Source organism: Ctenopharyngodon idella, chromosome 9 (assembly GCF_019924925.1).
Source record: "Ctenopharyngodon idella isolate HZGC_01 chromosome 9, HZGC01, whole genome shotgun sequence".
Classification (NCBI taxonomy): Eukaryota; Metazoa; Chordata; class Actinopteri; order Cypriniformes; family Xenocyprididae; genus Ctenopharyngodon; species Ctenopharyngodon idella.
In genome coordinates, this window is record NC_067228.1 from 7,404,179 (window position 1) to 7,422,593 (window position 18,415).

At 37.6% G+C, this 18,415-nt stretch overlaps 1 protein-coding gene across 2 annotated transcripts in view; it reads left to right on the forward strand.

Moving 5' to 3' along the window:
- The window catches only part of sestd1 (SEC14 and spectrin domains 1), a 43,651-nt gene that overhangs the window by 1,279 nt on the left and 23,957 nt on the right, over nucleotides 1-18,415 (forward strand). For both annotated transcript variants that reach the window (XM_051906853.1, XM_051906854.1), the window contains exons 2-6: nucleotides 1,534-1,597; nucleotides 5,581-5,666; nucleotides 7,594-7,702; nucleotides 10,004-10,094; nucleotides 13,046-13,159. In XM_051906853.1, the coding sequence (XP_051762813.1) occupies nucleotides 5,612-5,666; nucleotides 7,594-7,702; nucleotides 10,004-10,094; nucleotides 13,046-13,159 (369 nt within the window). In that variant the 5' untranslated portion in view covers nucleotides 1,534-1,597; nucleotides 5,581-5,611. The remainder of the gene's footprint in view (nucleotides 1-1,533; nucleotides 1,598-5,580; nucleotides 5,667-7,593; nucleotides 7,703-10,003; nucleotides 10,095-13,045; nucleotides 13,160-18,415) is intronic.

Here is an 18,415-nt window from a genome sequence, read left to right on the forward strand (position 1 = left end):
TTCACCCAAAAATGAAAATTCTGTCATTAATTACTAACCCTCATGTTGTTCCACACCTGTAAGACCTTCGTTCATCTTCAGAACACAAATTAAGATATTTTTGATAAAATCTGATGGCTCAGTGAGGCCTCCATTGACAGCAAGATAATTAACACTTTCAAATGCCCAGAAAGCTACTAAAGATGTATTTAAAACAGTTCATGTGACTACAGTGGTTCAACCTTAATGTTATGAAGCAACGAGAATACTTTTTGTGTGCCAAAAAAAATAAAATAACGACTTTATTCAACAATATCCAGTGATGGGCGATTTCAAAACACTGCTTCATGAAGCTTCGAAGCTTTACGAATCTTTTGTTTTGAATCAGTGGTTCGGAGCGTGTATCAAACTGCCAAAGTCACGTGAACCATTAAAATTTTGAAACGTTTCGAAACACTTATGATGTAACGAAGCCTCGTTTACTGAAATCACGTTACTTTGGCACTTTCTTTGCATTAAGTGAGTCTCATTTAAATTAAGAGTTTATCCATAATGTTGTTGTATTGACTTTAGTTTAAATATCTAAATAGATGGATGTTTTGCAGCCATTTACTGTAAAGAAAAAAATACTTGAGAGTTTGGTGATGCAATGAGAATTTGGGGGAAAATCATGAAAATACTTGCACAATGCAAAAATTGCTAATGGTCCTAAAATGAGTAAATTTTTGTTTCTTTTGATTTCTGGATTGATTGTAATTGTTGGTTATTCTTTTAGTAACTCAGTTCATTCTTTGTAAATGCAAAATATGCCACTCCTTACATATTGAAGCTGAAATTGGTTTTGAAATCAGTTTTGCATATACAATGACAATGCAGAGTGATTATTATGTCCTAGAACTCCTACCATTTGGAGAGATTTGCACAAACATGGGCTTTGCCAGAAATTTGCATTGGGATGGGCCAGTGGGTTACATGGTAAATCATTGTGCAGCAGTGCAGTGTAATACTTCTAAAGGTCCAAAAGCCATTTTTTTTTTTTTTTTTTTTTTTTTTTTTTGCAAGCACTCATTCCTGGCTTGCAGACTATCAGCAAACTGTGTAATCGCTGCTGAGCTGTCCTTTTCTAAATGATGTGGCGCTTTTCTGTGCATCAGCTTATGTTAAGATCAGTTTGCCAAGCTGTGCCTCCTTTTGCAATCCTCCCTAAATCCATTATTGCAGTCGAGTAGGTTTTTGATAATCTTTTTTGGGGGGCGTTTAATTTTTATGATTTATAGTTGGGGTAATGCCAATAGAGTGTTGCTGTTTGATTATTGGATGCTTACGTGACCACTTCCATTCTCGGTAGTTTATGAGGAGGTCTTTACCACTCTGATTAATTCTGATGTATTCAGATTGGTTGAACTGTAAGCTGGATGCCAAAAAAGGTCTTAAAGCAGATTTTGTTCCTTCACTCTCTCTCCCTGTAACCCTTCCACATGTCCTGTTTTTCACTCTTTCTCCTCCTCCTCTGCTCTTTTTGCTCCTCTCATGTATCTTTCTGCATCTTTGCAGAACATGGACCAGGAGGGAATCGCGTGAGATGGAATGTACTTGATGTTCTGCATCACCGTTGAAGGTGAGTGAGACTGTCAGCTTTTTGAAATCTAGATCAGCCTGCATTCAGATCACTATGTAATTGAAGCACAATGTGAACATTCTAGTGTTGCCTAATTATAGTGATTTAACCTACTTTTCAGCTTGTTTTGCCAGTTTGTTCTTTTTTGTATCGTGCTGGTATTTCTGGCATGGTGAAATCTTGCTTCTGGCGATGGTTTTGTTGGAAGCCTTTCTTGTTTAACATTGTGCTTGTGTGGTTATCATAAAAACTGGAATGTGTTGTATGACTTGGCATTAAAGGAATAGTTCACTGGCTGTCAACTTCTGAAGTCAAATCGTAGCTTTTTGCATGAAGCACAGACTAGAATATAAAGGGAAAGTTCAGCCTAAAATAAACTCTTTACTCACCCTCATGTTGTTCCAATCCAGTATGACTTTCTTTCTTTTGTAGAACATCATATTTTGGGAAATGTCTCAGTTTTTGGTTACCAAAATTCTTCAGAATATCAGCTTTTGTGGTTTGGAACAACACAAGGGTGAATAAATGACCAGTCATGGCAGGTTTAACATTCTGTGTCAAACTTTGGTTTGTTTCTCATGCAAAGCTGTTGTATTTTATGATTCTTTTATGGTGTTTTTGGTTCTTTTTGGAGCTTGACATCATTATTTTTGGGTAAACCATTCCTTAACCTCTTTCCTGTAAATTAGTATTTAATTTAAAATGTCTCAAAGAACTGCTCTCTATATCTGCCTGAAGTATTTCTTATTGCTGTTGAAGTACTCATAGGTTTTATTCACTATGCCTATGGGACATTTGAGACTATAATCATGAAAATGCATAGTCATTATTTCATAGTCATTTCGTCCCCTTGGAATTATAAGGTTCTATTTGCTTTCTGAATCTGAGCAGTTTTGAGAGATTGAGCTTCAAAGTTTTTGCATTCCATATAGCAAAAATTAAATGGGTAACAAGTTTCTTTCATACATGAAAATGACAGAGACCCTAAATGTATTCTTACTGTACAATATCAAAATCCTCTCAAAAAGATTGGCATCTTTTGAAATGAGTCAAATGCAGAGAGAACCTTTAAATTCTAAAAAATCACTTTTCACTTGGAATTATAAGGTTCTATCTTGCAAAACATTAATTGAAGCAATAATTTTCAAGAAACTTTTACTTAAACTTTACAGTTTACTTATAATTTGTTTTAAAACATAAAATTAGTGTAACAATGACAATGAGAAAGTTAAATTTAATGCTTTCTATGACATTTCATATTTTAGAATGATTTTTTTTTTTTTTCTTGTTCATACATAAAAGGCAGTGCTAAATATTTTGTTCAGTGCGGATATTAAATTTAGGTAAGAATATGGTGGGTAATTTAACACATTGTAGGAATCATTTAATTGTTGACTATTTGACCTTTAAGGCTTAATTTTGTAAAATTTAAGACAAAAAAAATCTGCAAGAAAACCGCTTCAGCATAGGTGTTTAACAAAGTTTAATAAACATTGAAAATGTTTCACTGACTATATATAATTAAGAATATTTCACATTTAAAGTATTTAAATTATTTAAACTATGCAACAACTCAGTTTTTACCAACAATGAAAAATTTTACATTTCATCTTATTTAATGTAGTTTATACACTTTAATCCAGTATGCCATAGCGTAGAGCTTTATAGCTACATACAGCTCAATACAAGTACACAGGATGGATCAAGGTTAACACATAACCTAATATATACATAACATTCCCTCGTATGACACTGATGTGACTGGAATAAAGCAAATAGACTACAAAACCTGAAAATCCTCTTAATAGCGCTGCTGGCTAGCGTGGTGCCTAACTGAATATACAGTGGGTACGGAAAGTAGCCCCTTAAGTTTTTCACTCTTTGTTATATTGCAGCCATTTGCTAAAATCATTTAAGTTCATTTTTTTTCCTCATTAATGTACACACAGCACCCCATATTGACAGAAAAACACAGAATTGTTGACATTTTTGCAGATTTATTAAAAAAAGAAAAACTGAAATATCACATGGTCCTAAGTATTCAGACCCTTTGCTGTGACACTCAATATATTTAACTCAGGTGCTGTCCATTTCTTCAGATCATCCTTGAGATGGTTCTACACCTTCATTTGAGTCCAGCTGTGTTTGATTATACTGATTGGACTTGATTAGGGAAGCCACACACCTGTCTATATAAGACCTTACAGCTCACAGTGCATGTCAGAGCAAATGAGAAACATGAGGTCAAAGGAACTGCCTGAAGAGCTCAGAGACAGAATTGTGGCAAGGCACAGATCTGGCCAAGGTTACAAAAAAATTTCTGCTGCACTTAAGGTTCCTAAGAGCACAGTGGCCTCCATAATCCTTAAATGGAAGACGTTTGGGACGACCAGAACCCTTCCTAGAGCTGGCCGTCCAGCCAAACTGAGCTATCGGGGGAGAAGAGCCTTGGTGAGAGAGGTAAAGAAGAACCCAAAGATCACTGTGGCTGAGCTCCAGAGATGCAGTCGGGAGATGGGAGAAAGTTGTAGAAAGTCAACCATCACTGCAGCCCTCCACCAGTCGGGGCTTTATGGCAGAGTGGCCCGATGGAAGCCTCTCCTCAGTGCAAGACACATGAAAGCCCGCATGGAGGACTCCAAGATGGTGAGAAATAAGATTCTCTGGTCTGATGAGACCAAGATAGAACTTTTTGGCCTTAATTCTAAGCGGTATGTGTGGAGAAAACCAGGCACTGCTCATCACCTGTCCAATACAGTCCCGACAGTGAAGCATGGTGGTGGCAGCATCATGCTGTGGGGGTGTTTTTCAGCTGCAGGGACAGGACGACTGGTTGAAATCGAGGGAAAGATGAATGCGGCCAAGTACAGGGATATCCTGGACAAAAACCTTCTCCAGAGTGCTCAGGACCTCAGACTGGGCCGAAGGTTTACCTTCCAACAAGACAATGACCCTAAGCACACAGCTAAAATAACGAAGGAGTGGCTTCACAACAACTCTGTGACTGTTCTTGAATGGCCCAGCCAGAGCCCTGACTTAAACCCAATTGAGCATCTCTGGAGAGACCTAAAAATGGCTGTCCACCAACGTTTACCATCCAACCTGACAGAACTGGAGAGGATCTGCAAGGAGGAATGGCAGGGGATCCCCAAATCCAGGTGTGAAAAACTTGTTGCATCTTTCCCAAAAAGACTCATGGCTGTTTTAGATCAAAAGGGTGCTTCTACTAAATACTGAGCAAAGGGTCTGAATACTTAGGACCATGTGATATTTCAGTTTTTCTTTTTTTTAATAAATCTGCAAAAATGTCAACAATTGTGTTTTTCTGTCAATATGGGGTGCTGTGTGTACATTAATGAGGAAAAAAAATGAACTTAAATGATTTTAGTAAGTGGCTGCAATATAACAAAGAGTGAAAAATTTAAGGGAGTCTGAATACTTTCCGTACCCACTGTAACTCCTCAGCAATAGCTACAGCAAAACAAAAAAAGACTGAAATTCCCTGGAATTTGGGCTGCTGTCATTGACAAGATCATAAATAAAATAGTCGATCATGAGGTTTCTAATAAACATTGCATTGCATGTAATTGTTTAGTCTTCACTGATTTAGCATTTTCTGCACTCTTTTCTGCTGTCACAGAGCAGTCCGGCAACATGACAATGCGTGTGCATTCAAAGTGCTGATTAGAACCTTAAAGAACCAAGTTAGAGTTCGACTTTGTAGATGGAACCTTTTTGTTTTCTAAAAAAAAAAAAAAGTCCCAAAATGTACCCAACTTTAAAAAAAAAAAAAGAAACATCAAATTATGTAAATAAGTTGTCACAGAATAAGAATATGTGAATAACTCAATTTTGACAAAAATGTCAGATAGAACCTTATAATTCCAAGGAGACGATTTGTTTTATCGCCAGATGGTCTTGTATGAATCAACAATTAATTCTTAATGTGTTATCTAACAAGTTGTTCTTCAATTTTTTTGCAGCTGTGTAAGTAGACCATAGACTTGTTCCAGGATGGAGGCCTCCATCATACTGCCTGTGCTGAAGAAGAAGCTGGCTTTTCTGTCAGGTAAAGACTAGTAACATTATATTAAGATTTATAAAATGGTTAGTTCCTGTCCTTGATTCTGATGGATCAGTAGCTGTTTTATTCACGATAAATCGCAACTATGACCGCTTCACCTAACGGTTCTGTGTATCACTACACAACACCCTTAGCAACCACTCTTAGCAACGTAAACTGTTTGTTCTCAATTGATATTGTTCATTGAAGCTTACTGTATTATGTAGAAGAGTATTGTGAGAAAGAGATCCAGTGAGCGAGTTTATTACCTGCATTCAGATTTAGCATTTTCCTTCAGGTCAGTCCTATGTTCATATTAAAAAAAAAAACTGTTTAAATGTCCGATGTATTATCCTGTCCTTTTAACAGTTAAGGGGTTTTTCCGTGACTGACAGCGCTAGTCAAAGCATTTGTCAGTTGCGTCTTGTTCTGTGTTCATTACAGTTCAGTCTTTTCAATGTAAAAGTCTTCGCTACTGACTGACACACTCATAAAGACAGTCTTTGCCGCCATCTAATGGTGTAATAATGTAACTTCTGTTGCTGTTCACGGTCAGGGACTATTTTTTTTCCGGCGGAAGGAAGGCTTTTAGTGAAAGTTTACTTCATGAAAGTTGCAATATATTTTTGGCTTTAGAATTTGTGTTGTGTGTTAACCATTTTATAAAAGCAATAGGGTACTCGAGGCTAGTGCTGTATCATGAATCAGTCACGATAAGACATGACTCTGCTTCGCGTCATGCCTAACAATGTCCTTCAGCCGTGACTTATTCACGATACAGCACAGCCTCTCGTACCTTATTGCTTACTTAAAATATTAGAATTAATTGAATGAAAAACAAGTTATCAAATATTTTAGAGTAGCTTGGCCAAAAATAAGTTGAGTATCTCAATATTACAGCAATGCATTTGCTGCAGGCTTCTCTCCTCTCTGCTCTAGGATGTGATGTGAATACTTTATTTGTGCTTCATGATTAGATGTGACTATAGCACTGAGCCAGAAATAAGCTGCTATCCAATAAAACGGTCAGTGCCAAGTGATTATTTGAAACCCTTCACTTGCTTTCTTGTTTGCTTTGATGGATGTGAAAGATTGTGTCTCAGGCAGCATCATCTTCATCTCAATATAATGTAGTCAGAGATCATTATATGATCTGTTATTACTTTCTGCTTCAACTCAGTGAACCTGAACACTGTATTGTGGAATGATATATTAGGTTTTTGCTTTTCAAATTTTCTTTAGTGAGTGTTAGCGCAAGGCATTTTGTTGAGTCAAATAATTCGTATTTTTATTTTATTTTATTAGTTATTTACTACTACTTGATGCAAGCTGGACTCATCTGTGCAAGCAATGCCACGTATGAATTTCACTCATATGTCCTTTAGCTTATGAGAGGCCATCCTTATGTCAACGTATTATTTTTAAATCCCTTCCAGAACTCAGTATATCAGAGTATGAGTCTCTTTTGTCCCATGTCATACACTGAAGGTTGTATGCATGCCTCCTGCTTTTGACACTTTCATGTTAACAAGAACATTGGCAAAATGGGGTCATACACTGAGATGTTCTCTGATGAATTGATATTTCTATCATTTTGTAGAAATGCACTGTGCCTCAACATTATTTTGTATCAAGGTCTTTGCACAAAAATTGGATAATGAAAGCTTCTAGGAAAGGAATTACTGAAACATTTGATGCTTGGCCTTGAAATGGCGCATGTTCCCATGCAGTAGTCTGTGAATTAATTACAGTTTGCGATGTCACAAGGCTCTACTCCTCCAAAAGGCTTTTTGTAAAACCTCAGTACTGTTTTTATCTGTCTTTTTCTTAAAGCCTCACACTCTTACACTGTTTTTCCATTCCTACATCATATTTCACTCTGTGCGGCCGGATTTTCTGCATATTTCCTGACTCGGCCCGTTTGGTTTTCTAGGAGGGAAGGACAGGCGCAGTGGTTTGATTCTGACCATCCCACTATGTACCGAACAGACCAGCATGGAGGAGCTCAGCGCCACTCTGGATTACCTACTGAGTATTCCTAGGTAAAAACACAGCTTTGGAAACCTCTCTTAAAGTTAATGCATTACTCTGTTGCAAAGGCTGTACATCAAGCACATGTCAAAATATTCAGAGCAGAAATGGAACATAAATCTGATAATTGTAATTATAATGCACACTGTTACAGTATTCACACATGGAATTGAAAGTGGCCATAATTCATGGTCAGACTGTGGTTAGAAGCTGAAAAGTACTTTTATTGATTTCTCCAGACCTTTGAAGGTCTTTTAGGCTCCAAGGCTCTGGAAAGATTTTGCTGTATGTTTCTGTTTGTCCATTTTTATATTTGTGTTGGCTGTTACAGTATAAGGGTTTAACAAAAATTATTAAACGGATAGATATGATTCTGATTGGATGAGCCATGTTCAAAACCGCTAGATAACAATGTACAATTTGTATCCATGCATTGTTGCTGAACAGTCGCAAACTATGTTAATTGACCAGAATAATTTGTATTCCAATCCATTATTAGGATTGATTATTTATTGAACATTGGTGTCTTATCACGTTGCTCTTGCTGTAGTTTGATAAAATGAGATCAAATTGCTTTGTCGCTGCAAATTGTGAATGCCTCTATACATTAAATGTTTTCGTTTTAACTAGGGATAGAATAAGAATGATTAATTTAAAGGCACAATATGTATAGTTTCACCACTAGAGGTCGCCTATTTAAAACAAAGGCTTAGCTTGATGACACCGTGTTTGAACGCAGAATCTTGGGAGATGTCGTCTTCATCTCACAGCCAGGGGAAAAGAATCCGACGGGACTTGTGCAGAAATCATGTTCATGAATGAGATTATTAACATTACTGTAGTATGAAGCTGAGTAGGGCCGAGTGCTGTGGGAGCTGAGCGAGGCCGCTGGAGCGAAACACATGGCTCGAGAGCAGCGGAAATTTTATTATGCCACAGTCGCCGCTTCTGCTTCTTTCGGTCAAGCATATGTGGGGTAATGCAGCGCTGTTTATCATATTAGATACAATTGACTGTGTTCAAAATGTTATGACGTGTGTTCGCTCGGCGGCTGCTATGAGACACTTATTGCACACTGCAGTAAGCTAGATTGATATTAGAATATCGTTAATATAATCAAGAAAACGAGATTCAAATAATAAGACTAAACATGTTGAGCTATATAACAATGATTAGTTTTCTGTCTATAAATGTATCCAAACAGTTGTTCCCTTTTTCTAATAAAACATATATTAGACAAGGGAACAGAAATATATTAAAGCTTTTGGTGTTTGGAAAAAGTTTTTGTTGTTTCCATGGTTCCATGGAAATCGAGGGTAACACAGGTATGATGTCATTGATAGGCGACGCACGGACATGGTCCATGTCCTGGTTAAAATTGCTTATTGTTCTGGATTTAAACATTGTTGAAAATATCTGGGATAATGTAAGTATACAAGTCAACAAAATATATAACACTGTTCTAGTGGTTTTTGGATATTTTAATCCAAAAATCTTACATATTGTGCCTTTAACACTGTAATTAGTGTTTTTAAAGATGTAATGTAAGTGAGCATTAGATAACAATAGGAAAATTAGCACGCACAATGAAATAGCTCTTATTTAACAATACTAATAAATTAAAACAAATCATTAATATTGTTAAAAAATGCATACATGGTAACAATATATTTTGCATCCCTAATTTTTACCATGGAAAAAGGGGTTTAGGTAGTTTGCCATGGTAAAATTCAAGGTCTTCCAATAAAACTTCTAGTCTTTTGTGGTTTGCTTTAATCTGAGTCTGTATGAAAGAGATAAACATACCCTGAGCTGCTGCGGTCAATTGAGTTTTGACTAATGTTAAAGTCTGCCAGTCGAGCCTCACATGACCACTGGCAGTAAGACCATCACTTGTTCTGTAGTCGCTGTTATTTTTCAACGCTTTCATAGTGACCTTCTCCAAATTACTTTACTGCTGACATTTTTAGAGGCTTTTTACAGGGTGAGTTGGCTGTTCTTTTCCCCCCAAAGAATGAAAAGAAATGTTATTCAGCCCTAAAATGTTTTGTTTTTTTTTGTTTTGTTTAAAATAGTAACTGTATTATTGAATACATTTCTTGGAATCTGTGAGTCATTGTAGCTCACACAAACATTTGCAGCTCATTTTAAAATGCCACCACAGAACAAACAAATTAGTATGTTTAACGACACAGCCACAGTGGAGTCATTGTAATTGATTCATTGTATCCAACTGTACTGACAACATGTATTGGTCTATCATTTGTGTTATGCAACCGAATAAATGTCATGTTTTTTTGTTGTTTCTGCAGCGAGAAGTGCAAAGCTCGAGGTTTCACCGTCATTGTCGATGGCAGGAAGTCTCAGTGGAATATAGTGAAGACTGTTGTTCTGATGTTGCAGGTAGGATAAGAGACTTTTGTTTTATTTGCCCACTTTTGGATTTTGTTCAGTTTGGCAGAAAGCAACGAAAGAAACCTTATGTGAAACATATGTCTGCTCTTGTTTCTTTGACATCTGGTGCTTACTTTTTTTACTAATGAACCCATTAACATTTGTGGTGATTATTTAATGAGCGCTTAACTCCCCTTTAATACAGCTCATTTCTTAAGGAATACCTGTAAATAATGAGATTTCAGTGCTGTTATCAGAAGCCCATGCTGCTTATTTGTTGGCATACTTCCCTGGTTTTGTAGAGCGTGTTGTTGGAAATCATTCACTTTGAGTTTTGTTGAACTGAATGAATGCTTGTTATTTTCCCCTCATAATAGCAGCACTGAATTGCTGCTGTAGGCTCAACTCAGGCTGCTAGTTATTTTTCTTTTGCATTACGACTTATTCTTCGTTACATTAAAGTCCTAAAATGCAAGTCAGTTCACTCTGTGGCCATCTTGGCGATCTCTGGACAGCTATTTTCTAGGCAATAACAATAAAATTTGACACAAGTGGCATCATAAATTGTGCTAAAACATTTTTTCAGGCTGTACTAGCTAAGACGTGTTTTGAAGGAAAAACAGGTGGTTGGCTCTTTTTCTTTTTCTTTATTGCAATTTCTCCACATTATTTTTTTATGAGTAGTCTCCTTTATACTGAATCTAAGTCAGAATTTCTAACCCCTAAGATTAAAAGATTCTAATAGAATGTCACTTAAAGCTAAACTTACAACTTTGGCATTTGTTTAGAGAAATTAGGTGTATGATGTTGCACAAAACGTGGTCACACCAAAAAAGAAAAAGAAAAATTCAGCTGTGCCATAACAAGAATAATGCATTTTCAAATATACAGTGGGTACGGAAAGTATTCAGACCCCCTTAAATTTTTCACTCTTTGTTATATTGCAGCCATTTGCTAAAAACATTTAAGTTCATTTTTTTTCCTCATTAATGTACACACAGCACCCCATATTGACAGAAAAACACAGAATTGTTGACATTTTTGCAGATTTATTAAAAAAGAAAAACTGAAATATCACATACCGCTTAGAATTAAGGCCAAAAAGTTCTATCTTGGTCTCATCAGACCAGAGAATCTTATTTCTCACCATCTTGGAGTCCTCCATGCGAGCTTTCATGTGTCTTGCACTGAGGAGAGGCTTCCGTCGGGCCACTCTGCCATAAAGCCCCGACTGGTGGAGGGCTGCAGTGATGGTTGACTTTCTACAACTTTTTCCCATCTCCCGACTGCATCTCTGGAGCTCAGCCACAGTGATCTTTGGGTTCTTCTTTACCTCTCTCACCAAGGCTCTTCTCCCCCGATAGCTCAGTTTGGCCGGACGGCCAGCTCTAGGAAGGGTTCTGGTCGTCCCAAACATCTTCCATTTAAGGATTATGGAGGCCACTGTGCTCTTAGGAACCTTAAGTGCAGCAGAAATTTTTTTGTAACCTTGGCCAGATCTGTGCCTTGCCACAATTCTGTCTCTGAGCTCTTCAGGCAGTTCCTTTGACCTCATGATTCTCATTTGCTCTGACATGCACTGTGAGCTGTAAGGTCTTATATAGACAGGTGTGTGGCTTTCCTAATCAAGTCCAATCAGTATAATCAAACACAGCTGGACTCAAATTAAGGTGTAGAACCATCTCAAGGATGATCAGAAGAAATGGACAACCTGAGTTAAATATATGAGTGTCACAGCAAAGGGTCTGAATACTTAGGACCATGTGATATTTCAGTTTTTCTTTTTTAATAAATCTGCAAAAATGTCAACAATTCTGTGTTTTTCTGTCAATATGGGGTGCTGTGTATACATTAATGAGGAAAAAAAATGAACTTAAATGATTTTAGCAAATGGCTGCAATATAACAAAGAGTGAAAAATTTAAGGGGGTCTGAATACTTTCCATACCCACTGTATTAGAATAGAAAACAATTTACAATTTAAATTGTAATAATATTTCACAGTATTACTAGTTTTACTGTATTTAAATACAGCCTTGGTGAGCAAAACAGACTTCTTTCAAAAACATAAAAAAATGTTACCAAACCCCAAACTTTTGAACGGTAGTGTTTTACAGATCAGTTATTAGAAAGCCCCTATTGACATTTTTTCCCTTGCAATTTTGTTTCCTTATACTTGTTTTCCATACACTGTCTTCTGCGCTCCAGGCAATGACATGCCTTCATGTTTGCAAGTAGGCGATTCTGAGTAAAACTAGGTTTCCTGAAGGAAATAGCAGCTTAAAGGCAGCATAAAAATAGTGTTCGCTTCAGGCTTGACATGAATCGTTTTGTTGCATTCCTTATTTGTAAGTCGCTTTTGTATTTGTTGCAGATATTTTTGAAGAACAACAATATTTGAGAAAAATCAATATCCTATTACATCTGACTTTGAATGAAACACAACATATGGACTGTTATTATGAATTGCAATATTGTTTTGCCAAAGAAAGCTCTTGAGGTATAGAACATATTAATTAGTGAAGCCTCACCCTGTTCTTTGCTTGACGTGTCCTCTGGATGACCTGCAGTTTTTAGTTAAGAGGGAGTGCTTGTAAATTTGCAGTGCGCAGATAACTTAATTTCAGCAGCTTTAAAGATAGGATTTAAAAATAGTATCAAGTACTTTTATCTCTCAGCCTTTCCTCCATTTGAGGTATGACAGGAGTTTGTTCTGAAATCAAACTGCTCTTCAGACCAGTAGGTACAATAACATTGATCAGCCGATTTTAAATGGTTGATTTGGCGATTAGATTCAGTAAACCGAAAGATTTATGTGACCTCGGTCCCCTTTATGTCTGTATATCATTTGATCCATCACTATTCATCAATAAAAAGAGTGATCTTATTTGTAAGTGGTGTGTGTAGCTAAGCTATCATGTTTTTGGAGCAGGATTGTGAACTTTTATGTTTTTCCTCCAGAATGTAATCCCAGCTGAGGTCTCTCTTGTGTGTGTGGTGAAACCTGATGAATTCTGGGACAAAAAAGTGACCCATTTCTGCTTCTGGAAGGAGAAAGACAGGCTTGGCTTTGAGGTAAGTGTGCTAGAGATCTTTTGTTTTAGTGGAGCTAAATTTTGACATGACTATATTTGACATTAGGGATGGGGACGAGTACACAAGTACTTGGAAGTGACAGCAGTGATCAAACATGAGTATTTGTGTTTTTCGTTTTATAATTGGTTGCAGTGCCAATTAATGTTGGGTGGTTTCTTGTGATCTGATTGGTTAGAGTTAGGACTGCAAATGTACAGACACTGTTGAGTCAGTTTTATTTGTATATTGAATTAAACAATACTTTTCAAGGCAGCTTGACAGGAAATGGTTCTACTTTGGAAAGGACTACTTTGGTGTGTGTTTGGTGTGACATAGGTTAGTTGTCATAACGAGTGAGAAAGGTTGACATGGAGCATGCTAAATCTTGAACCTCCAGGGAACCACATGTTTTAAAAAAATATGGTCATGTAGTGATGTGCTGGAATTTATTTTAAGGAAGTACTGTGTCTGTTAATGGGTATAGCTACAGTAACATCTTCAGCTAGCCAGCTTTCCATCTAAACTCATTATTTCTCTTAAGCCTAGTAGGAAATGTTTTATGAGCAGAGCCAAAGCACAGCCAAAACAATGTTCTTCCACATAATGCATGCCGTTTGTTCCACTATAGCAAGGTTGGCTAGTTGTGCGTTCAAGTCATGTCGGAAAGATCGTATATACGAGCTGAACGCACATGAACGCCACCACAGTGTTGTAAATATGAGTGGGGAGCTCAGGATTTTCTTTAAGCCATGATCTGTACGAGTTGGGGGCGTGTCAGTGAGAAACATGGCGAAATACCACAATACTTATAGGTATTTAAAAGTGGCATTGTCAGGCTTTTCTATTTACAACGAAGTAAGCTAATTCCAAGCAAAAAAATACGATAGCATCATAATATAACAATATAATATGTAATGATGAAGTTTACATAAATTAGGCTTCATAAATTAATTAAAAACATAAAAAAGCAACATACAACCAATGCACATTCTTTGCTCTACATTTTCAAGAAGTATAAGTGTTGTTTTTTTGTGTAATTAATTTAGAGAAGGCACACTGCCATCTTACTCCGACGAAAGTGACTTGAACGCACCTACCTTGTAAATACAAACTTCCCAGGAGGACTTGAACGCACCATAACTCCTTGATTAGCTTGTTTAGGTGTTTGGTTAGGGTTGAAGCAAAACTCTGCAGGACTGTGGCTCTCCAGGACCGACTTTCGCCACCCCTGCGCTATAGTGTACCTTTTAAAGGGTCTTGATGAAACCCTAAAATACAGTTTTTGAGATGTTAACAGATATGTACAGGTTGCACATCAGTGAAAACAACAGTAGTACTCATTCTTTATTATTAAGTGAAAAGTGGTTATTTTTTTGGTTGTTTTTCTTAGCTATTTCTTTCTTCCGATTTAAAAAGCAAAATTGAACCAACATCATGAAAAATTAGGTATATGCGTTAATTCGGAGTGGTGGTGCAACTGTGGCTGAAACGTGCATCTTCATCAGTTTTTGAGCTTTTCTCTGCATTATTTATAACAATGAACTCTTTTAATCCAATCACTGCACTGTATTATGCATGAGATCGCATTACAGCGGAGAATTCAAACGTCACAAAAGACCGTTTCAGTACTGTTCGTTCACCTCTGCCTCTTCAGCTTTGTGTTCTGACACGTGCCATAAGTGTGTGTTTCCACAGTACAGTAGCACAAAAGTGTTGTTTGCATGTTCCCCGTGATGCGGTCAGAGCTGGAGTTTGACTACCAACACATGGAAAATATGACTGTAACAATATTTAATATGTAACAACACAGCACGCATAAGTGGTTTCTGTGCAGAGCGCTGCGAAAAGGTTTTACACTCGCAACGTGGATCACAGTTCATATCCGGACCAGGGCAAGCATGTTTCAAGTTTTTATGGACATATTACATATGCTCTCCTGCTCCAAACATGAACCAGCACCATGTATGCATGCGCACATATTTCATCATGTCTTCTTCAAACGAAATATAAATGTGCAAATAAGGACAGTGATCATGAATGCGATGACACATTTTTTCTGATACACAGAAGACGATGATGTAGACTGAAAATTCTTCAGTATTTTTTTTTTTTTTTTTTTTTAAACTGATTTAGTCAACAGCTTTTATTGTTCAACCTAAATGGTCTGTTTAGAAAGGTTCCACTGCAAGTGTTTTTCATAAATCAGACCACAGCGTCATCATTTTACTCTTGATATAGCTGCACATAATACAATCACACACGACAGAGTATTTAATTAGGGACACCCGAGGGATCTCATGCGTGTAAGTAGGTAATTTCCCGCATTTGCTGTGAATAATGAAACCCCATATACAGAAGTTGTGCATCTTCATTTACAATGGTCTGGGGCTTCACTATAAGACAGTGCTTTTGTTATTGACACTAATGCAATGGCTTCATTTGTCAGGGCACAAAGGGCTGTGCTATGAGTGAAATAAGGTTTTCAGGGCTGTTTTAGTGCTTTAAAGGACATGGCACACACCTGGACTTAAAGGGATAGTTCACCCAAAAATGAAAATTTGATGTTTATCTGCTTACCCCCAGGGTATCCAAGATGTAGGTGACTTTGTTTCTTCAGTAGAACACAAATGATGATTTTTAACTCCAACCGTTGCGGTCTGTCAGTCGTATAATGCATGACAATGGGAACTTCATCTATAAGAGTAAAAAAACATGCACAGACAAATCCAAATTAAACCCTGCGGCTCGTGACGACACATTGATGTCCTAAGACACGAAATGATCGGTTTGTGCGAGAAACCGAACAGTATTTATATCATTTTTTACCTCTAATACACCGCTATGTTCAACTGCTTTGAGCATCCGGTGTATGAGGTGTTCTTGCACAAACCGATCGTTTCGTGTCTTAGGACATCAGTGTGTCGTCACGAGCTGCAGGGTTTAATTTGGATTTGTCTGTGCATGTTTTTTTGACTCTTATAGATGGAGTTCCCATTGACAAGCACTACACGACTGACAGACCGCAACGGTTTGAGTTAAAAATCATCATTTGTGTTCTACTGAAGAAACAAAGTCACCTACATCTTGGATGCCCTGGGGGTAAGCAAATAAACATCAAATTTTCATTTTTGGGTGAACTCTATCCCTTTAATCATTCTGGGAAACTGGCATCATAAAGTTTGTTTCTTTCTTTGCTTTCAATGTTTTTACTCGGCCTGTGATATTTAGACTTCACTTAAAGCAGGGCATTTCTTTTTAGGAGCACTTTTAAACTATAGGAGCATGAGCAGAGTCAAATTTAGGAGTACGATAAACGAAAGAAGTACGAAAAACAATAGTTTTTCTGGGCTGCGTCCATTGCTCGTTGTTGGAGGGGCTGAGAAGGGTCTGCTGTCACTATACAGTACGAGAGCGGCCTCTAGAGGTGAAATACAAACATTCACTGATGTCTCAGTGTTTGTTTTGACAGAGCAGGACACTTCAGATGCGGATTTAAAACATAGACAACGAAATGGTATGTGTATACAGTACACTAGAGTATGTGTTTTCATATCATTATAAAGTAATTAATTTGTTGACTAGATGCTGCATTAGTGGAGAAAGAACGGCAGTATTTTTGCCAACAAGTTAGTACCTCAAGCGGTTAAAACAATGTGACAAGTACATGAGAGTCTGGCCCAAATGTTTAATGTCATGATTGTTCCCATCTATTAGCATTAGTTTATATAGCTGGTCACTTTTATGCAAAGTTCAGTATTGTTTTACTTGGAGTGTCAATGTTGTTTTCATTCAGTATCCAATTTAAAAACTATCAGTTGATTTTAATTGGATATCAGCAAGTGTGGTCCAACCTAGTTATAGTTATCGGTAAAATATACTATTGGACCACTAAACACAATCCTTAGAATGAAAATGTTTTATACTTTGGATTATAATTTTAGAATACCTAAATTCACATGTTGTTTTTTGTGTGTGGTTTATTTAAGAGTGATTTATTACGGAATAATTATTGTCCTATTGATACTGGTAAATTTTTAAGCCTACAGCTGCGTTTCCACCGAAATTACCTGGAACAGTTTGTCCCAGGAACTTTTTTTCCCCCCAGACCTATTGCAAGCTGCATTTCCATAGTGGTCTAAAGTACAGTGAAGATAGTCCGGTGACATAGGACTGCACGCGACTTTCCAGTTCCTGCTGGATTTCGTCCTCCGCATATAAGCTTAATAAACTCTTACTGCATGCACAGCAACAGACTTTAGAAAAACGATAGTTGAAATAAAATGCTGTGTGGAGTCAACCAATCAAAATGCTGCATGAATTCAATCAATCAGCATGTTCAGCGCCCAAGTCCCACCCCCAAAAGTTCCGGAACTTTGAAAAAGTATTACCTCGCGAGCAGGTACTTTCAGAGGGGGAATTTTTTACCCAGAACTTCATTTAGACCCTGGTTCCTGCAGTTGAAACACACTGAGTACCACCCCAAAGTTCCTAGTTCCTGGGGAAAGTTCCTGCGGTGGAAATGCGGCTTAAGGTAACACTGTATTCACATGGGGCGTTGACGTGTGATGGAGGGCGTGTCTGAAGCTTGGTGCTGACGTGACCGTCATAGTGACAACAGCCAATCATATTACTTCCAGCTTACTTACATGCTATGCTTTGCTAGCTGTCATTCAATGATAAACGGGGTACACAGCCTCTGCCACCTCCTTCCAGGCTTGGTCCCTCCGGTATGAGTCCCGGTACGTATAGAAAGACTGATTATAAAGAACCGGGTGATTACCCACCACAGTGATAAGCTTTTCCTCCGTTTTGATGTTCCTCTATTTTCCAGTGTTGCATGACCGCAGTTGGCTAGTGTCTGCGCTAGGGTATTTGCATAAGGCGATATGATTGGCTGACGCTTGCGTAGACGCTTCAAAAAAGTTGAAGAATTTTAAATTTCTGCCGCACACAATGCCTGCGACGTGACACAACAGAATCCACAATTCACCCATTCAAAGTAACGCCGACGCCCTGTGTGAATGCACCGCAAGTGTTTAAATCGCTATAGAAGAGTGTTTCATATGGGTTGGTTTGGAACCTTCACTTTCATGAATCTCTCCATTTCATCATCTCTCCTGTAATATCACAAATTAGAGCAGATTACAGTGTTTCCTTGTAATTCGGCTATGAAGAAAATGGGAGAAGTTGGCAGGTGGTTGTGTTTGCATTGAAAGGGCACCCCTCTGGCATTCACTTTAGGAGCAGGAAATGGGG